Source organism: Opisthorchis viverrini (assembly GCF_000715545.1).
Source record: "Opisthorchis viverrini unplaced genomic scaffold opera_v5_26, whole genome shotgun sequence".
In the NCBI taxonomy this organism is placed as follows: Eukaryota; Metazoa; Platyhelminthes; class Trematoda; order Opisthorchiida; family Opisthorchiidae; genus Opisthorchis; species Opisthorchis viverrini.
Window position 1 is genome coordinate 2,717,414 of NW_008751683.1, and position 22,527 is coordinate 2,739,940.

The window sequence follows — 22,527 nt, forward strand, 5'->3', positions numbered from 1 at the left end:
CTGTCGCACTTCCTCTTGGAGAAACACGCCACCTGGAACAAAATGACCCGCTTTCTGGTTTTCTAAACTTCCGACTGGCTTTTCCAATATCAGCATAATAAAAAAACGTTATTGGAGATTTATGTCAGTTTCCCTGTCGGAGAATTTGTGGTAAAAGCTAGCTGATGTACTAACACACCACAATAATGAGCTCTTTCCCACTTGACTCAGCCTGAATCAGTCGACAAGTTGGCTTCGGTTACGCACACAGATGGTTTAACTACTGAGTGGGGGGAACACAGCCGATGAATAAGACGGAGAAGCAAACGATATTTTTTCGAGTTTATTTACATATCACTATTGCGAGGACACGCTACTGTTTAGCTGGATAGAAAAGCACTTGTTCCCTAATAGTCTGAACAAAGAGGGCCAGAGATCACCATGCAGGTTCACCATGTTTCGTAAAATTGATAATGCCAACCTAATGTCTATTTTCAGCTTTTGATTCGGATGAATCGTAAATTTCCGTCTTGAAAGATGCGGGTTGTTGAAAAACACTAGTAAAAATAGGAAACCTCGTTACCCTAGTGGAGTACTATTTCATTGGTTTACTCCAGCATGAGGAAGCCATTTCGTGTAGGAGGTACTTTATTGTCACCAAAGGTGATCCCTCGAGGACTGGAGTAATGCGGTTGAATGTGAATCCTTTAACTTGACTCAGTCAAGCTCAAAGCAAACTTCGCTTTCGGCAAACAGAAGATACTTTTGTCATGGGCTTTTTTTTTCTAGAAAGAACAACAATGGATTCTTTGAAGTTTAGCTGAACTCAAAAAACCACTGGTTAGGGTGAACTTTTTCTTTCACAAGTCCAACCGCTTCTGTGTGTATGATATACTGGCCAAATAAAACCTTTTGAGGAGTTTTTTGGCAGAAAGTTCATGCTGCTTTAACCTGAGTAAATATCTGAACGTCCAGATTAACTGACATCTAGGCAACCAATGTGTTCTTTTCAGTCCGTTGGATCAATAGGATTTTCCTCCATCTGAATTTTTTGTTGGTGTGACTTCCTCAACTAGCCTAATGGTCGCGTTCTTTTCGATTGTCTTTTGAAATCGAATTTGTATCTCATTGAATACCGCATTTTTCCTCAAATGTTCGACGCTTTAGTAAGACTGATGGGTAAGTCTCTCACCTATGGAGTTGATTTTAATTGAGCTCAGAGAATAACGCCAACTTCATGTGGCTCTTCAGAATGCCTCACTCCCTTCACCTCTGTTTTTTTAAGGTATTTTCAGATATTTGGTCAATGCGTTTGTATTTTGCCTTGGTATGCTGGTACCCTACACCATATATTATTCAAAGCGAGACTCGGAAGCTCAAACGTTCTTTCATGGAAATACTATCGATCCTGCACGTGTCATATTCGTTGGAGGACATGAGAGTTCCGGTGAGTCTGACGATTTGTGGAGTAATGTTCAGACTATGTGTTCAAGTATGGTTACACTGTCCAGCCCTGTCTTTTCTTGAAGAGAGAATGCTGATCATCCTTGAGCTTAATTAATCTGTGTCTGCATGGACTTTGTTTAACCACAGCATATGGGCAAAACCGTTAAACTCGTGTTTACCTGTGTACAATTTATGCGCAAATGGGTTTCTTAGAATAGCATTTAGGGACTTACAAGGTGTGAAAAAAGTGGATGACTGTCTTCAACACAGTTCGATTTGCGCACCAGCAAGAGATGAACTGCTTGTGTTTAGAATATGAGCGCATTTGGCATGGGAGTAATGTCTAGAAAAAAAGAAGGGGAAGGTATGATCCACGAGCATATACAAAAGAGCTGCAGAGCATAGTAACCGTTGACAGTTTGCTTGAACTCAAACTGCATATTGGGAATGGAATTTATCGATTCTGATTTCAGAGGACGCAGACAAGTTGGAGATGCCGCTTTGGGTTAAAAACGGTACCTGCTGGACTGCCAAGGTTGGATCGAGTAAATGAAACAATATATTTCTTCTTAAGACCAAGAAGAGGCTTGGAAGAACGAGTTGGTAAAAAGGTGCACGTCATTGCAAATCATATATATTTATCAAGTTCAGACTACAAGAGGAAAGCCACCCAAGCCTCCGGAATTGGTACTGAAGTGTTTAAACATTGAAGGACACTAATATTTGAGACATCATAGATTTTAATCGACTCCCTTATAGGTAATAACGTTATGGACAACACCTTGCAATGGACGATGACAAGATATACGGAAGACACTAAAAGAACATCTCAAGAATTTTTCACACTTAATGCCAGTTCTGTGGAGCGCTGTAAACATTGTTGAGCTGGGAAAAGTGCTTAGACACAGCATGGACGTTTTATCGACGTACAGCTAATTGGAGAGAGGTGCAATGTATCTGGTTTTATGGAGTTGAGAAAACCAGAAACTAGGCACAATAGACCTTTAGGAGTTACAGCTGTCTGTGGGTGCCATCAATGGTGAATTGCGTTTATGGTACGATGAACGGTATGGGTGTAACACAGGCGCCTCAATGATCAGCCCAGATCAAGGCTCTGAATGACATTTTCTGATAAAAAAAGACAATAATCCGACCGCCCAAACTTGCCTATCGAGCTTCAATCCAAGGAAGTGATTGATAACCACTACAGCGTCGAGCATAAAGCACTACAGTTTTTGGAGAAAGCGGGAGTTGTTATGGTCTCCATCTTTCAAAATCTCATTTCGAAAAGTCCAAAGTTGAATTTACGAGGGTGGACCTTTGGCAGACATATCTAGTCTGCGAACCTAAATACATTTACAAGATAGCCTAGTAGAAGTGAAAAGGAGCTGGTTTTTTAATAAAATAGGGCAGTTTGCCATCACCACAACCTGCTTCGGGCTTGGGTGGATCGCACCAGAGAGAACGAACGTTTGAGTAGTTGACGGAGAAAGCAGAACCACAGGTATACTCAAACTTCAGAGCTCCCGACTGCATCTCTTTTGGCCAACGGATGCAATGAAATTGAGGCACCTCGAGCACCGGGCTACGTCTCTCATCACCAGGACTTACTACCTCTGGACAGTTTTAGATGCTGGATGTTTACTTCAATAAGTCTTGATGGACGTTCCACCTTTGCTCGTTTTTTTAGCCTCGTAAGCTCATCTATTTTACTCGATAGACTCATCTTACCTAGATGGAAGAAGATTCATCGACACCAATTGACAGTAACTCAGCTCAGCGACAAACTTCATGGAGAGATTTATGTGGTCTGTAAGGCTGGTTGTTGAATGGCGAACATTCTGTCACAAACCATGTACTCACTGATGATATTCCCTCGAAAGGTAACGAAACCTTTGCAATCCGATTGCCAAGCCCACCGGGCTGATCGGTGGCCAACAAATCGGTAGACAATCGTAGAACTCAACTGTGCCACCAACAATTCGAATACTTGTAGTGTGCTCCAGATATACTGGAAAATTCAGATAAACAGCCAAAGGAGAACCAGAAGGAGTAACAATGCGTCCCAAGCCTGAAAAGGCTCAAAGTGAATATGTTCATTTGTGAATGCAACGAAAAGGCTGGTTGATTTTCCGGCTGGCCTTCCTTCGAACTTGTGAGTGTCCATTTATTCGCATTTTCGATCTTCTTAGACTGAACGCCCGGACTGGCTGCTCAAACCGGTGCTCACTAGGTAAATGCAAATATTTGACCGTTGGCTTTTTTGCTGAGCTGGGCAGTTTGATTTCAAACGTTTCATCGCCGATTGAGGTGACATCATCAGTGCGTTGTTTAGGGAGCGTGGTGGTGCGTAGCGACGGGTTGGTGCAACGTTTACAATCAAATTATCCAGTTCAGCGAACAAGCCAACCACCATTTACGCTACCTGAGCTACCAACATTTTCATCTGTAGAAAATGCAAATATTTATATAAATGTTTTCGCATATGCACAACGCGCCCTCTTCCAGCGTAGAACAATTTGGCCTTATCCATCCAGAATTTGAGTCCTTGTCTAATTAGTAATAAAAGACTGATTAGCCCTCAAAATTTTCGTCCGTCTTCTAGGTACAGGCTTGGTCCGCGTTATGCTGGATGCTCATCCACTAATTCGGTGTGGGGCAGAACCAATGGTTACTTTGGAATTATTACACCTGCGACATAGTATGCAAGGTTTACGACGGAAGCGGGCAATCAAGGCTGGAGTTTACCCAGAGGCCTACGATCAGGCAGTCGCATCGTTCATTCTCAAAATTATTGAGAAAATGGGGCCGTCTGCACCGTATTTGTGCCACAAGCAACCAATGACCTTCAACTATCTAGGATACCTTGGATATTTGTTTCCCTCTGCAAAGTTTGTCCACATTGTGCGTGATGGACGGGCTGTGGTAGCTTCGTCAGTTGAGTAAGTTTCACAATCCCGATGACTGAAATTATTCACTAAACAAAGTGTTTGTGCGTTTGTTTCAGTAAGTCAAAACCCACTACTGATATCAAAAAGATCATGTCTATATTCCTCTGGAAGATTTCCATTCATTATACATGTATTTTTACTAACTTATTGGCTTGTGAGTCTTATTCACCACAATTAGTTCATGTACTTTGTATTTTCATGAAACTTGCTTCGAAAGCTGCAAATAACCCTTTGAAAACCAGGTCTGTTTCTTGTCAAATCACAGTCTTGCTCTCCGATCACTGGATTATTTGAGCTGAACTGATCTCATCACATCTGGAGTAAAAATAATTCCATTTCAAACTGTTAGATTTTTCACGATATACGTGATGAAAATTCTCTGATGCTCTGAACAGCCATTCCTTCCTATACATCAATTCATCGACCCCACACACAACTTAATTAGTTCAACCGTCTTTCCCGGGAATATCAAGTTATTTTCTGGTTAAAAGTTTCACCTCACCTTAAAATGACACGCGAAAGGTTCTTTAGTAGTTGTGTGGAACTAAATCCTTTGGTGATGCAGCGCTTTCTTCTTATTTTAATACCAATTTTCCATTTCTTACCAAGAAATTGTTCCATTTTATTAGACTTCGTATTCAACCTTCTGCTAGCATCCAGAAGTGGACTTTTCCGTTGCAAGATAAACAATAAACATTGTTTTATTACGGTTGAATGTTTGAGGCCGTTTTTCAGAAGACAGCGTGCAAACGAAAGGAAATATCATGGCCAACAAACTAATGGAAAGTGAAACCATAAGCATTACGATCCTAACTTACTGTGTTACTCTACAAAGAGTGGTTTATTTACCCATTGGAACGCTTCAGGGACTGAATGAAAGAAATCCAAAGTTCCAAGGAGGAGAGGATGCGTCAGTTGTCACCAAACAAATTCGCATCATCGTTTAAAATCGTGGTCTATTTGGGAATAGTTTAATGCTACCTGAAAGCTTGCCTCCGTGACACGCTATTTTTATCTTTTGCTATGTGAGAACGCTGAGTTGCATCTACGTCACACATAAAACATTAGACATGCAGAAAACGTGGAGTGCGCGACAAGTTTTCCCAATATAACTGGAACAACTCAAGTCCTATCAGATGAACTCAATCACAGCAAGTCACGTACAGCCTTCAATTTTTCCTTCAACCTTTCACGTTTTCTTATTGTTATCATCATCAAGTGCACTTACCGTAAACATAAATGGGGCATGTTATTTTCACCCGAATCCTGAAGACGGATGTACCTGGTATTGACTTGCATGTAATGAATAAAAAACGAGTAACTAATCGACTACTACTTAACTACCTGAGAAAAACACAAAGTTGCTCAACACTCTTCGAAAGCCTACAACCCTTTCTGCCATCTTTGGACCTCGTTGTGTCTAGATAGCTCACTGGTTATTCACCAGAAAGTCCGTACTTCGAGGCCGACCTCTTCATCTCCACTTCCCTTGTCTAGGTTCGGGCAACTGGCAGTATCCCAGCCCTAGTGCTTCCTTCTAGTGGCCTAGCAGTTAGGCTCTGAAAGGGTGTTACAGTCGAATGGAGGTCGATATGTAGGAGCAGTCCCCGAAGTTCCGTAAACCTTGTGATCTACTTTAACCCAAGTTGTAAGAAATCGCGAAGTACACTCAAGTTTATGCCAATTCGGTTTTAGCTAGTGACTCCACTGATTTCAGGCTAGGTTCCCCTTTCAAAGGTATGAATATATAGTGATGCTGGCTAGATAAACGACAGTCACAGAGAAAAACAGGTTTGTACCCCTATGGAACATGGTAATTCTGGCAAAGTCTGGGTCAGTGAGCCTCTTGAAACTTGATAAGGTAATGAGCAGCACAGAAGAAGCAAACGTACGCACGTGTTGCCTTGTCCTCTTACACACTGTTTGAGAATCATTTGACCGCAAAAATAAGTGAAAGCAACAAGTTACCACGAATTACTGGATACCATTTATGACTGAATCATTGCATGAAATTACAATAAGGTTAGTTTTCGGATCAACTTCTCGCAGAGTGGAGTCCAAAGGCTACGCCTATCTATCCTTACAGGGAAAACCGACTGTTTCATCTCCGACGTTCACTACGGCTGTCAAATGGTGTCCAGAGTGACCAAAGACCTAAACGTATATAGCCCACGTTGGTGAAATGGAAATTTTGCGTTGTTTCTGGATCGCGCGGTGGTCGAGAACTGGTTGGGTGGTAAATTGACACAATTTGCAAGGGCAACTTTCATCAAATTCAGTAAGGAAAGATGTTTGTATCAAATGATGCATACCACTCATGCTGATGATTTTGGAATCCCATTGTTTGCTGAAAAAACATAAGAGAGCAAAAGCTTGTATAAAATCCCACTGGGATAGTTGAGTGAATTCTAATATGCAGGCTGAAAGCTAAAACCGTTAAGCTTGACTAATGAATCAGACGGTGCACACCACTTTTCAGCTGTTGAATGGATATCACTTAAACCACTCACGGGGCCGTAAGCGTAAGTATAAGTGCTATGTGATTCACACTGACTTGTGATGAAATTCCTTGAATTAACGATTGGTTGTTGGCCGGGGTTCGATTTCGGACAATCAATGTAGCAGGGCATCGTCTTATTGCTGCATGTCTCTCGGGTCGTATCACCTCGGACAGTCTAATATCAACGAACACTAATTTATCACTCGACCCAAAAGTTATGATAAGGATTGATGCTTTGACGCAAACATGACTTGAAGTTGCTCAATTGGGTACCCGTTTCACTCAACGAGACCCGTTGGTTTTGAAATCCTAATGGCTTCTGACCAATTGAATGTGTTCCTCTGATGTGATCCTTGTTTGCACATCAGCTTCAGTGTTTTAATTCGTGCTATCCAGAGTTTATGTTTGTTCACGCCTTTTATGGTTGTCCCAGCAAGCAGTCATTTAGGCTTGACGAACTGCGCCCATAAAAGAAGACGTAGTCACGCTTAACCATATTGTAAGGTTTCAGTGAGTTTAAACGACTGATTTTTCTAATAACAAAGATATGAATACCGTTTGGGATGCAAAGATTTTCAATAGAACGCTGAGTCAGTATCTCATATCCATCCATTGGTTTGCCATATCAAATGGCGACCCCGAAAATTAGAACCTGAGTTTTATTCAGTGGCCAAAGGGTAGCTCCCAGTGAAATCACTTCATGTGACTACCTCAGTTAGTGTCCGTTTGTTCATCAAGGTAGCCTTGTGCATCGTGTCGAACTGTACCGTTTGAGGTTAACCTACTTTCACCGGGATTCTAGCCTACCATTTTCGCCTGACATCTGGTGATATGCTAGAGTTTTGTCTGCCTAATTTCCTTTCTCAGTTTAGCAGAAAAACAACGTGGAATACAAATAAGAGGGGAATACAAAAGTTAGTCTCATAATTGAAATTCGGAGGACGATTTTTCGAGACCCAATAATTTGGTTTGCAGATGAAAGCACAAATATGACTTTGCCTTCATCGAAAATATCTGGAAGCAGAGAAGGCATCGTTTAAAGACTTGATTTAGGTCGAAGTATCCAATCATTTGAGTTTTCTCATACCCAAAAATAGTAAATAATAGAATTCGGGACTAGTTAGCTCCATTTCCTTTCTACCACTTTTCATTAGGCGTGGCTTCAATCCGCAATTCAAAAGGGATCGACCACTTGAAGGATTACGCATTTGGGAAGAGACTGTAACATCCATAATCCGTGACTGCCAGGATCTCGGCCCACAAAAATGCTTCACCATGAGATACGAAAATCTCGTTATGAATCCGAAGGAAGAGACGACAAAGCTATTTGGTGAGTGATAGTATCAACCACCTACCATCTTTAGGCTGTGCAGCACGTATTTGAGCGTGCGTGCGAAGTGCTCCTCAATTTAAACAGCCCTGATAAGAAGCGTCTGCACTGCATAATATCTAGGGTATATAAGAGGAATCCAGTATAACATAAGGTAGACGGAAACCCGGGGAGACTGCACCTACTTGATGGCCCTAAAAATGATAAGAAGCGTCTGCACTGCATAATATCTAGGGTATATAAGAGGAATCCAGTATAACATAAGGTAGACGGAAACCCGGGGAGACTGCACCTACTTGATGAGCCCTAAAAAGGGCGAAACCGGTCGTGGGCTCTCGACGGATTTTCAGCAACCTAATGTGTAGTACATTACAAAAGAATCCATTTCATTTGCCTCGAGGAAATAGACAGTTTGTACTCATGTATAACCAATTAAGGTAAACTTGGGAGTGTGTGTGGCACTCACAGGGCCTCTCATACTAGGTTGGTCAATGTGTCGATCCAGGTCCGCCAGGTAGTGGACTGGAACGTTTGTGATGAATCACCACTTAAAATATAGGTTGCTCTGGCGGCCTTATTCAAACCACTGCTGCCTTGTGCTAAGGATTTTGAGACAAAGGCATTGGTTGAAGACCCTAGTCGTTCTACCATCCAGTAAGCGCCATGGATGCATCCAAGCCCACGTACAGCCATGAATTACACATAAAAAACAATCTCGTGCTGTATCAGGCGTCGCGTGGTACCGGATCGCGTTACGTGCTGCAACATTGGGATGGAGAATTGAAAACCGTCTACTGCTTATGCATTCATTCATGCTCTCTCACATAGTCGCTCTCCTTCCCCTCCTCACCCGGTTTCTAGCCACATTTCCACTTAGAGTCTGACGCCGCCGCCCACTGCAGGTAGATGCAATATTTACAGTTGACTCGGTCGTCATGGCCACATTCTTCACATCTAACACTCAGCTTAACTGGAAACCTTTAACTTGGGTACTCAGAAACAAACTGGATAACAGACTTATATATTTGCAAAGCACTACTCATAACGTTGCTGAAAATCCGTCGACAGCCTACGACCGGTTTCGCCCTTCTCGGGGCTTATCAGGTAGGCTCAGTCCCCGAGTTTCCGTTAACCATATGCTCCAGTTCAGCCCAAATTGGACTGATTTCGACAACAGTACACTCATTTGGATAACAGACTGTTGTATGTATGCTGGACTAGCCTTCTATTGATGTGTACTGTCTGTCTGAAATCAGGATTCAAGAACCTAGTGCATTTGTCGAACTGACCACCCCATCTATTCCCGCTCGCTCCTTGTTGCGCATTTCTGGTGATCCAGAAGGCGTTGTGGCTGGTTCTACTGTGGTTGTTATTTTCATAGATCTCCGATTGAATGGTTACCAGTGAAATTCGCATCCACGTAGCCAAACATTGAAGCATGTGAAACAGTCCCAGAGTGGTGATATGGAGGTTTCTTCTTTCGTTTCGAGAGAACTGCAAAGAAAGATACATTACAACTGTATGACGCTGAGGTGGGTGATGCTGAATCTCTATAAACAACCAGGAACGATCATAAACGCCAACAACAACGAACAGTAAACAAAATAAGCAAGTCACTGTTTTTTTCGCGCCTAGCTGCATGTCCATAGTGGTTTGTCAACCGTGAATCCATAAGTAGTAACCGCTTTTCATCGTATACTTATGAGTAGTCGCATTAGCGTTTACTATTTCATGTGATGATGCAGTGTTTGTTGGGGTTCCCAATACGGAACTTTAGGCGATGTGTAGGTTCGGCAATCCCGAATATAAAAAGGGAGAATCGGGTTCGAAATTCTACGGCGTTATCCACACAAGGGTAGGTAGGGTAAATACAACAAACCTCGATTATCCAAGTTCGTAACGTCAACTGTACAAGTCTGTCGCCTACCGGAACAGTGCAGTGCCAACGTCCGCACACCAAAAAACGGCTCAGCAATGTGGGTTGCGGCCGTCCTTTTAAACTACAGTCCCCTGTTCTGTACGATCGCACGAAACTCATGAGAAAACAAGTCAAGGCAGGTACACGAACACGCATGGGTAAATAGGTCAGCTGAGCCCATCCACACATTCACACATCTCAATACACAAGTGCCTGACGGGACGGCCTTTGCCGAAAGGTGTGACGGGTACAGAAAAGCAAAAGTACACCGGCGAAGTAAGCAATAAGGGGTCAAGGTAGATTCAATGTTTTCAGTATGACAGTTCTTTTCGTCAGTACCTGTAGCACGGCAACCGAGGTTTATTGTTTCATCTGTGTGCAGCCACGTAATTGTTCGAACTTTATTGATCCGACGATACGGGTGAAAAATATTTGAGATGGGCAACCACGTGACGTCGAGGTTAACAGAAGCAAATTAACATGCCACTTGGATACGGCACACGTGCGATTCAACTACTGCAGGTTGTCCATCCTGATTATTATTAGAAGTAAGGGCACTATTGTGCCAGGTGTGCTCGAAAAAGACTTCTGAATGTTACTCAACTTATTTAGTTATTCATCACCAGAAATCCGAAAAATCTGGCTCAATAGCAAGAATCTCGGGACTTATTGTTTTCCTGCAACCTGGAAGGTTTTCATGAGGTTATGTGGAACTGGACAGTAGCAAGCTGACTACCATGACCTTCGATCACAATCTGTCAACTGTTTCCGTGCTGATCAGTCCTGCAAAGTCTTCTCCCAGCCCAATCAGGATGGGGTGATCGGTGACGTTCCTGATCGGTCACTAGTACCTTGACTCTCAAGAATTTCAATTCACATGATAGAACAAACAATGACCACTTAAACTCCTTGAATTTTTGCTGCTGCTCGAAAGATTAGATATCAAGCATAGTAGGAGGAAAACTCCACGAATATTCCTGAAGTCACTAAACGTGGCACTTTCGAGACTGAGTTAGATTCTCAACGTTTACGACCATGGGAGAATCCGTCAAACTTGATTTTCCAAATGCTGAATGAATCTTTCCTATCATTCCAATCTCCTAGACTTCCTTGGCATCTCCTGGGACCCAATAATCTTGAAACACGAGACCATTCTGGGTAACCTCACAAACCTTAATCCGTAAGTTGCTTTCTGGCTTTATTGATTGATGCTAATCAATGACCAAGTAGTATATTGATATACATGACACAAACAAACTATTTCAGCAAACTGGCTTGCATCTGAGTATGGCGCTAATTTTTCCATTTTCAAAAGAATAGCGTCAGTTGAGAACTTTTAGTTATTTGGTCACCGACTTGATCATATGATGGGCTTTTTCACTGACTTACTTGACCAGTAACTACCAGTGAAAGGAAGAAGGTCTCCGCCGCGGAGTTATTTATTAGAAAATGCCAACTGACCAGTTACAGACTATTGGACTGGGAAGCAAAACTCTCATTTTCATCTTATTTACAAAAACTGAACACCCATCTTCTCTTGAACGCGCCGTCCTGAACTTTTCAGGGTTTCCATTGACTGTTGCTCAAATCCAAGCAAGCGCTACAAAGCGACTCCACAAATTCCGCAACAGATCTCCCTTTTCAAGAGACATGAAGCGAAGTTACAAGAAGAAAACATACTACTCCTCATCAGTAGTATCACCATTACACCAGTACATCATCTTCAGTAACAGTAGCATTTTTGTCACATGAAACGACAACCTCTTTGTGCCCCCATACCGTAGAACAGCATTATTCTGAGTGAAAACTCTGGGTGAAAACAGAACTGAATGGATAATCTTCCCAAGTACTCTGATTCAAACGCGTTTCACATCAACGATAGCTTAGTTCACAGACAAATAAGTGATTGTATATATGCGTGATTTTATAGAAATGCTAATGCATCGACAGAATTGGGTTGGATACGGGGTCGACTGTAATTACACCAACCATAAGAGAGATATGCAAACGAAAGACCTACCTGCATTAACTTCCGAAGTTCGATCTATTCAGATGTATTCTTGAACTCTTTCCAAGTGGTATCGGAATTCTTGTTTCTCACAAAACAAACATACAAATTAATATTTTCCAAACCAACCGGTTGACTCCTGATGGAAAATTTCAAATGAAGAAAGCAGCCATTATTCACACTGTGCATCATTCGTAGCAATAATTGAATATTTCACGTTCACATCACTCTCTTTTGTACAATCCTTCTGATGTCTTGGTGTAATTGTCCTGCTGAGTCCACGCTAAAGGAGGGAAGCCTTCTTGCTGGAGCGCATCAGCAATGCACATCACTGATCGTGTCGGGGTTTCAGCACCATACACGTGAAGTTCGGAATGAGCGTGTTACCAGCACATGATGGACAAATTTGGATTTTCACGTCTGAAAGGTCAAACATGCTCATGCTTGAGTACTGTCCGCACGGCCAAGGATATGGACTGCCGATGATCTCCATTACAAAGGAGCTTGAGTCCAGTGCTTTTCCCTTTGGTGTGTAATCACCAGCATAATTATGCCAGTACAGGAGTACAACTATTCAAACGAGAGTAATATGAACGTGAATTTTACACAAACTCTTCAACCAACAACAACTAAGTACATATTCCTCGTCTGTTAAAGTTGGACTCCGCCTCGGGTGTGGTCACCCTTGATTTGGCGCTTTCTTGGGAAAATCATACAGCTTCTGGAGCTACTTCTCATGTGCTTCAGCTGCTTCCGGACTATCTTGTGTTGTGTGAACCTTTCCTCGATGATGACTAAAGAGCGAAAGCCTCCTACTATCAAATATCCAAGATCTCTGATCCCAGTTCAAGATTTCGGGATTCAAATGACCGTTCCGCTTGAATTCAGATCACGTGGCAAAAGACCGAACATTTGTGTCTTCCTTATAGTCTATTCCAACAAAGTTTATATGTTTTGTGTGCGTTCCTCGTCTGCTCCTACAGTTCCTTTTAGGTAGTTACGAGCCAAAGGAATAAGCGGTCGTTGGTCACACATTAACATAAAAGATGAATTTCTTTTACTGACCCATACCGGAGCACTGTGCTAACAGAACCATCGACGGATGCGCTTCCCAGTCAATCCCTTTGCCATCCTCGGATTTTCTGATAAAGGCTGTCCGTGAGACCATGCATCTGTTGATGCTCTAAAAGAACCCGAAAATTAGTTATACGAACAAGAAAACTGGGAGCACTAAAATATCAGGTTGTTGAGTAAAACTTATTACAATAGGTGTATATGCGAAGAAGGGGACTTATCGTATTGCAGATTCAGGTTGATAAATCCTGTTGTGAGTCCGGATGCAGGTTTCGTGTTTTCTGCGCTGTTGTAGTAGCCATACGTATTCCTGAGTATCCGTGAGTGAAACACCGTAAGTCCTAAGTGGCTCTGCTCCGAGCTGGGTGACGTGCGAAGCTCCGTTGAGTTGTGTCGTGTTGCTGTGCTGTTATCCTATTTGTAGGAACGTTTGCGTGTTTGGGTATCAGCACATGACTTGTTGCTGCCGTATAAGACGGTAGACAGTCGATATCGGATGAGTCACCCTTGTGTATCGTGGTTTGTACGCGTAGGGAAAAAAACGAGGTCTTGGGATCTAGGGCTCGACTGTGAGCTGTGTAGTCAAGTAAGTCACGGTTATGTGGCGTGATTTGTGAGAGCAAGGAAAAAAGATAGATCTCGTGATCCAGCGAGTGGCGGTGACCTGTATAGTCATGTATGTGGCGAAAGGGTAGCTACACATCTATAGGCGACAAGGTGCTGTCCACAGAATTTGACTACTAAGGTTTAGCGAACGACTTCTGATTTAATCACTTTTGAAGCACGACCGTTGGTTCATTAGGGTCACTTTTGCTACCCTTGGTTCACGAAAGTGTGGCAAGACATATTTCCGCTGATCGTGTTCACCAGCTGATTTGTTTCAGTTCCCGGCTCGATCCAACGCTAAGTCATCCGGTCGTTACCACGCTTTATTGATCGCTGCCAACCGTCTTTGTGACTGGTCCCAAGAAGCCTGTGAACCACAGACTTTACACAGAGAGAGAATGGTTTACTCCCCGTTATCGACTTTCATCGACGGGCACTGCTTAATGGTCAGAACATTCTGCCTTACATCGCTTGTCTGTGACCAGTAGACCATTTACCAAAGAAAATCGTAGGTTTCGAGGCATTTTGTATGGGTACTCTCTAAGAGCCCCTACGTCATACAACTTCTACGAGGACTTAAAAATCCTCTTTTGAATTTATACCTCAATATTCCCCAAAACTCGATTTATTTGTTGCTTTCTGTGTTTGATCATATAGTAAGGTGATCACAATCACTCTGATTGCTGTACGCGAGACAATCTTTCGAGTCCTCTTCGGCGACAGGGTTATTTGCGCTAAACGTGATGTCAAATAGTTTCTCGCTCCCGAACTGCCACGATGAAAGCCAAACAGCCGTACGTCAGCCCCGGTTAGCAGCACGTATATCAACACTCAGCGCACAACCAACGACCCATCGCTACGTCCTACCACGCTCACTCACACCGCACCTCGATTGGTGATGATACATTCACTCAGCTCAACGTAGAAACCAGCGACCATCTACTTGAGATACCAACATTATCCTCAAGAGCGCACTCTGACCAAGTTTCGTCCACCGGTTTGTTACGTCTTGGATGTAGTGATTACGGCACCTGAGTCCATCCTTTTGTCAGTCCGGTGTCTGTGCGAGCCCCCCTAGCATTCTACTTTCTGGTCACTCGCTGCACCTGTGGTTCCGGAAGGGACAGTAGCGTGAATAGTGTCGTTCGTCACAAAACCGACAAGGTGTGGACTGTTTTCTTGGGGTCCATTTTGAAATCGATTTCCTATTGGAAGTTGCTTTGAATACTAGAAGTGGGAACTCCAATCACTACAGCCCTTGAGATTGAAAAGTGGCGTTCGTCACAAAACCGACAAGGTGTGGACTGTTTTCTTGGGGTCCATTTTGAAATCGATTTCCTATTGGAAGTTGCTTTGAATACTAGAAGTGGGAACTCCAATCACTGCAGCATCAGCCTTGAGATTGATAAGATACTAGCGTTTGGTGGTGAGTTTCTGAAGTGCCAACTACAGACCCGTTTAGTTCGTTTCCGTAGCCGGGTCCAAATATATACATCGATCGTATATCGGCCACGAAGATGGGACATTTGAATTAATCCTCAGTCATAGTGCTGAGCTTGGAGTGATCGCACCCTTTGTTGGCCACACCGGCATACATGATAAAATCTCCAGTCTCCCTTTTGCTACCCTTGAGAAACTGATAATGGATTCTGAACAAGGAACTCTACTTACCGAATATCTGGTTCAGAATCTTGATTGAATCTGCGAAGTCAAGATCACGAGAAGGTTTGAGGAGCATGAAATTTGCAAACACAACACTTCCAACTATACTCAGTTTCCGCAGCAACAGTCGAACTTTCCGTGCAACATTAAACTGGGCAAAGTTGGTTCCAAACATATCCTCAGGTTGCTTGAGCGGAATTGCAGAAACTTGTCCAGATTCAGGGTCGAAATCAAATTTATTAATCTCACGGACAACAGCATCTCTCGAAGAAGACGGTGGTTCGATTGTTTTTGTCGCGTGCATTGACATAATGTGCATCAGCCTCCTCGAAACGCTTTTGTCGCTGCAGTAAATTTACTTGTAGTCGCTCTGCCGAAACTGATACCATGAGTTTGGATTGTCACTAGTTGTTGTGTAGTGCAAACGGTCGCTTGCTGTTCCACCCACCATGTTATATCGGAAGATGCGTAGCTTGAGACAGTCCTTTCTCGTGACAAAGGAAGGTTATTACATCCGTATTTACAGGGTTATCAGTGAATGTTCCACAGGCTGACGTGGCGGGAAGCGTCGAGTCACAAATGCTTGGTCCTGATTGGTTGGCATTCAGACCAACCAAGGTATGCCTTCGTGTGGTGCGTGGGCCACAGTGACCGGTTTTCAGAGTGCCTGGCATCCGGACACGTCACTGCATCAGTCAAGCACTGAATTAACGAAGTTCACGTACATACATACAGCCTTCCTCCTATTTTGGTGTGATTATTTTAGTGAGCCCACACTAAGAGGAGGGAAGCACTAGACTGGAATTGGAGTCATCAGCAATGCATATCATTAGCCACGAAACTCTAGACACCTGGAGGGTGGATGTGTTCACGCTTGAGCTTTGTGATTGGTTTGTCCGACTAATCAGTAACTGTCCTGATCATTTCGAACGATTGACTCCCGTGGTATGTAAGTGAGTCAACGTGCATTGAGATGCGTGGTGACCCACGGCTGGAAGTTTGCTGGCATGATTTCGCGTTTTAGCTATTCCACAATTGTGGATAGTTACAGTAGTTGGAAGACGGAGAAGCACCAACATGCCCGGCACAGTTGCCCTTGCGCAGCAGACGATGCATACGGCCAACAGGGGATTGGAGACCGGCACTCGAGGACCTGGTCTTCGCCTTGACCTCAGTCTTACCACCTTTGCTGCAGCCATTCATCGTTTTCAGAGACGTTGAAGGAGAGACAACGTAGACCGGACGCAGTACCCCGTAGATGTATACCTCATAGTTCTCCTTCCTCTGTTTCTTCTTCTTGTCAGCCTTCGGAACCTTCATCTTGGAAGCCTTCTTTGCAGCCTTACCGGAGACGACCTACCAAGCCATGGCACAGTAGAGCAACGCAGACTAGAGTTTTGCACTGATTAAATCTCTTGAATGTACAATAACAGGCAGTGTTTACATAGTTCAGCCAGTGTGCTCCAATTTTTTATGAATCTAACTACCAGTGAATGGTCAGGACAGTTCCTAACTTCAGGGTACTCAAGGTCCTAAACGAGAGAACCTGCTTCGACACACGTACTAAACGAAGAAACCAGTTAGATTATAACAGACCTGTTGAGGTCAGCAGTGTAAACTGAACACAGCAGGCAATCCCAATCTGCTATGCCTCTAATGACTCATATTCAGGATGAAACGCGTAGTGTACGGCTCTCTCAAGACCGACCTCAGTTTCGTAACAGTGCGTATCCCCGACCCTGACGGGATGCAAACTCCGGACATCTGACGTATGAGGTGAGCGTTTCGCACCAGAGCAGATGAACGCGACCATATTGAAGTTCGCAAAACGCCCCAAGCGACGGCTCAGTAACGATCGATGGAACTCTCGCGTGAATTTTTAGATGCGCTTGAAGCCAATCAGATGAGTCTTCCAACAACACACAGTGAAGTAAAACTTATTCGGTGGGTTTTAGGCACCCACGACCTTTACTAACGGGGAAACTCTGGGGGACAGAATGCCGACCTGACCACCAAAGCTGTACGGTCGCCTCTGGAGCTCTGAAAGAGTCACATCGCTGAACTTGAACGTTCGTCTAATAGGATAAATTCAGTCCGTTCAGCACGCATCGGTGGACTAGTGACAGCATACTCGACTCGTGTGTTAAAAGTCCGGAGTTTAATCCCCAAAAGGTCTTGGTAACACATGGATAGTGAGCTGCGATAAGAGTGAAGCTTCCGTCTGTTGCTACACCGCTTGGACGCGAAGTAACCAAATTGACCGTGACATGTTTCAAAAGGTAGAAGTGAATACATATTCCACTCAGGCAGGATATTCAGATGACTTGACAAGTGTGACACAATCAACGACTCAGTGCTTACAATGAATCCAAAAATACTGGGTGGGAAAATGGTCCAAATGTTGACACATAAGATCTATTATTGTCACGGGATAACGGAATGCCTGGTGATTTCCAACGTCGGTTAGAATGAGTTGTCGTAAACCCGTAAATGGCAGGTATGTTCATTAGACCCGCGAGATTGAATCGCTCAAACACTGCTTATAAAATTTCTATCCTATTTAGCTATGAACCCAGCACCCGACAGTTTATGAGGAAAATCCACAACGAATCTCTTGCGAAATGGGCCAATCCGGGATCTGTGTTGCCCCAGGATTTCATTCGCGTCGCCAGAGTACCATTGCTGACAAAGTTGGGATACACTGATTTGGGTAACCCACCAGATTATCAAAAACTTTCAGCAACTCTGCTCTACGTTTGAACTTTACCTCTCAACAACGAAGAGACTGTTCAACTGTTGCATGAGTATTGTGGGCAAGAATAAAAGCGGTTTTTTCTATTTTTCCACTTCAGTCGTTTTGGCCACATTGTTAATCCACATCCCAGTGACCGGGGAAAGCATGAATTCCTTCGTATGTGAAGACAGGAATATTGATTGTTCGAGATATCACTGAATGGCAACACACGGTCGTCGAGAGTAATCTGCTATTTTTGGAGTTTCTAGATGTGAATACCTTAACCACGATCCACAAGCAAGCCGTCTGCGTTGTCAGATTTGGGCATCTGACAACAAACGTCACGGTGGATGACAGTTATTGATATGTGTGCTGCGGGGACATTTTGCTTTTGAAAGAAGTCAGAGTTGTGGGTGATGAACAGTGCAGACTTATGGTGCTAAAGACGCGTAAAAGTAGTCTCAGTTGTCCGTTTGGTAAGAATATCGATGTCGTAAGTGTGGCTTATACCAGTTTCTATTCTTTCTTGGACGAAAACATTTGCCAAGAGATGTACATCAAATATGCTTTTGGTGCACTACCGAACACCTAACCCGAACGGGTGTATCGGATGAATCAACCTGACGGTTAGATGCCATTTTTCAAGGTCGTTTTCATTTTGATTATGCCTGATTGTACAGATTCCGAATCAAACTCCACGTGACACGACTTGTGCTAAATCATACTGTTAAGTGAAAGAAATTTTCAAGCTGGAAAGGGTTTGGAACCGATTGAGAGGTCACCATTTCAGAAGGGCTTGTCCAAATAAAAGCTACAGATTGTTCACCAAGCCCTTCTGAAACGAAATTTTAACGCTGTCTAAATGCAAGCTAAAGTAACAGATTATTTATGACGACCCGTGTATATTTCGGAATGGAATGATCGACTGGTGAAATTCCTCAGTAGCTGAAAATACCAGCTGCCAGGGCTTCCACTTGGAGGTAGCCAAGGGAGTCATCACGCTAAACAACCTAGGGGAACGATATTTTTGGGAAGCTATGTCCGAGCACTTAGGACCCACAGGATTGGCTCATCTGTAGGACCAGCGGGGTTCCCTGAACTCACTCTGCATCATTTTTTGAAGGGTCAAGCGATACGGGGTACATATTGAATAAGGCAGGTAACTGCATCTTGTCTGTCACTGTTTCAGTAGGCTGTCTCGCTAAACTGATTGTACACGGAGTTGTACAGTTGAGTAACAAAAGGAGAAGTCAATACCGGCTTAAGGTAGACCGATTTCAGCATCGTCAGAATTTTGTGCGCTTCAAGATCCACAGACTACAAGCAGGCGTTGGCATGACAGGGCTGCAACAGACCCTCAAAGAGCAGGGAATCAACACTAGTTATCGTTGGATTCTAATGAAGACATAGGTGTGTTTAGGAATAGAGAAGGCCTGATTGGAGAACGGTGGCGTGACATCACTGGTTCACGGATAATTTCCGCCCACCAATGGACACAGCTGGGTGGGTAGTATGTTCTTTTCTCATTGCCTATGTTTATAGCCTCCTTCCTTTTGTGCCGTTGCCTGATACAGCGGTTTGCCATAAAAGCAAAGTGTCTTTTAACAGGCTTCTACATTTCCCTGGTTCAGTCCAATTTATTTTACTTATCCTGGCTGCTCACAGTGCAGCAAAAGCACCTTTCTAAAAATTCATGAGCAACGTTCCTCCTAGCATTGAACAGCAAAGAACTGATGAATTTCACACACACAAAAATGATAATGGATAGATGAGTTTCTCGTGGTTGATGTTACCGCTCAACTGAAAGAAAACTGAAAAGACAGTGAGACACAGACCTCCGTCAAACACCGAATACTCACGATACCCTGGGTGACCCTGCAAATGGTAGACAGTTAATTACTGAACAAACAACGGAAAACCACTACTTACACTGGACACACCGGTTGGAAACGGACGGTCTAGATGGGTGGAGGGCTGGGACTTGGTGTGACATTTACGTCGACTGCTTGTTTGAAAAGGACACAGAAGGACAATAACGGTGTGAGAACAGATTTATTCTGATCGGTTTTTGGAACCGAACTATGACGGGAACTTGAGGACGCCTGCCAAAGTTAGCAGCTCTAGCGCTATGGGCAGTCGCACTGCAGGGGACACAGTAGTTTGATTTTAGCAGAAACCTGTTTTACTTATGAACTGTCACTTTTTATTGTTTGCGCTAAAAGCCGGATCGATGGATCATCTACGAAACAAGTATCTTCATAACTTTTGAGTGAACTGTGTAGGGAGCCTAATGACTATACAAGTTCGAATGATAAGAGGCTGGAGGCAATCGTCACACGGTTATCCCTCTATAAAAAGGCGCCCTTTGGGGATGCACATTAGTACTCATCTAGGGATATTAGTGTGCGGAAAATAATTGTCCTTGGAAATGAGCTTTGCTTTCTTTGTGTGTCCTCATGAAAATGGTCAGCTTAGACTTTCAACCTCAACTTTGACTATTTCTGTTTTACATAAAGTGTCTACGATAGAATCGCGATAACCTGGGCTAGACCAATCGGTGGACAGAAGCAATTTAGTACAGATAGAGTTTAGGTTTTCTGGTATGACAAGGTCGAAATAGGTCTTTATTACAGAATTAAAGGAAGGAAAACACATCTCTTCACAACCATTTAAACTACCCACATGTGCATACCAATGGTTAGACGGACAACGTGTAGTGTTCCGGCGAGTGGTATTGTCTCGACCCTCAACGAGCCAGAAGTTTCACGCTATTGTGGATATGACAGTGTTTCAACGGGTAAAAAGCATTGGAAAGTCATACGCGCCATTTTAGCAGAAGCACACCAGCACATACTGCCATACCATCCGTAGGAAGCGCAAGAAGTGAAATATCGCTAGTTTGCCCATTCCAATTTAGGAATGGACCTATGTCAGGAAGGAACCCGAGGCTCTCACCTTATCACCAGGGTGCCGGATGTCCGGGAATCGTCTGATCCGGTGATTTTTATTCAGCACCAGACTTGGGAACCCAGCGGAATGACCCAGAGAACTGGAGTTAGGATGACCAATTCGATAACGCCGAAGCACATGTAGGCGCCCTCAACTGGCTTCCCACCCCGATATGACAAGCCATGCGCGATTTGATTTGGAGCTGTGCATTTAAGAGGCAGTTCATTGGTAAGGAGAATAATGTTACCTCCGTTGTTGGCCGAATCGTCGACTTGTAATCAGCGAGTTTTAGGTAGTTGCGGGATTCATACGATTCACATTCACATCACTCGTTTGAACGGTCCTCCTAATCTCCTGGCCCAATTATTCTGGTGCGTCCACGCTAACGGGGGTTTGGAGAAGCACTGGGTACGTCGAGCAAGCCAATCACACCACCCAAACGCGAACACGTTTACCTATTCAGATGTGGATATGAGGAGGACAGCACCAGGACAGGACTGTTCAAAAGAGACGTATATGAATGTGGCCATCTTGCAAACACCCCATCCCCAATCAGTGGTCGTCGGTGTGTGTTTAGCCTGTGTGTGTAACCTTATATCAAGGCATCTAACGGAAAGTAACTCTGTGTACACCATCATCACTAACAGCAGCACCGGATAAGATCACTTTGGCCGCACATCCATGTCAATTTATTTAAATGAAATTCCATAATACAAGAGGATCTAGCACCGGTCTACTACAAGCGTGCTGCCAACACAAATACTCATTCAGATGGGAGCTGACAGTATAAATTCCACAAATATCGGTTAGCTACTCTATCACACGATTTCTTCAGTCAAGCACAGAGGTCACGTGGGTCCCCGTCCTGGCGACCGAATAGCGCCGACATTATCCCTTCGTAAGATCTCTCATTCCCTCGCGTCAATTTCAAGTTTGCCCACATCCAGGTTTTTTGCCGTTCCTAATAAAGCACGAAAAACAACGTTCTTCTCGGTTGACGGTATGTCGGCGTCGGTGGAACATCTTAACTGCCAGTAGGAGGTGAAGTCCTCAAGCGAGGTGCCTGTTGATTTGCTGAACACTAGTTTCCTGACATCGTTGCAAAGCCTTTAGTTCCAGCCGATTCCAGCTATGATTCCGAGGCGTCGGTTTTGATGAAACTTCTGAGATGCGCATAGTGCCCTACAACCTCCAGTATATCTCACTAAATTCTTAAAGACACTTTCAAAGACTACGCCGTGAAGCCTCACTATACACTTTATGGTTGCGAGAACCATTGCAAAAATTTGGACGACCCTGGTCAACCTTTCTAGTGATGTTTGCACTTCTCTGTTTCCTTTTTCCTCAAAAAATGACAACGCTGTCTGCAC

The 22,527-nt window shown here is 43.7% G+C and overlaps 3 protein-coding genes across 3 annotated transcripts in view; 2 read left to right on the forward strand and 1 right to left on the reverse strand.

The window, feature by feature from the left end:
- T265_02303 (hypothetical protein) overlaps positions 1 to 15,778 on the reverse strand; it is a gene marked incomplete at both ends in the record, with an annotated part of 62,124 nt that extends 46,346 nt beyond the window's left edge. The window contains one exon of the mRNA XM_009166507.1: positions 15,484 to 15,778. Coding sequence (XP_009164771.1) covers positions 15,484 to 15,778 — 295 coding nt within the window. The remainder of the gene's footprint in view (positions 1 to 15,483) is intronic.
- On the forward strand, positions 1,265 to 8,212 carry T265_12970 (hypothetical protein; the record flags this gene model as incomplete). Its single annotated transcript, XM_009166519.1, has 3 exons — positions 1,265 to 1,426; positions 4,031 to 4,367; positions 8,031 to 8,212. Coding segments are annotated over 3 exons (636 nt in total), but the record flags the coding sequence as incomplete, so codon positions are not given.
- A 2,164-nt stretch (positions 15,779 to 17,942) lies between the features above and the next one.
- Positions 17,943 to 18,234, forward strand: T265_02304 (hypothetical protein; the record flags this gene model as incomplete). Its single annotated transcript, XM_009166508.1, has 2 exons — positions 17,943 to 17,971; positions 18,039 to 18,234. 2 exons carry the CDS (start codon positions 17,943 to 17,945, stop codon positions 18,232 to 18,234), a joined length of 225 nt encoding a protein of 74 aa, XP_009164772.1.
- Between the last annotated feature and the right edge of the window lie 4,293 nt (positions 18,235 to 22,527).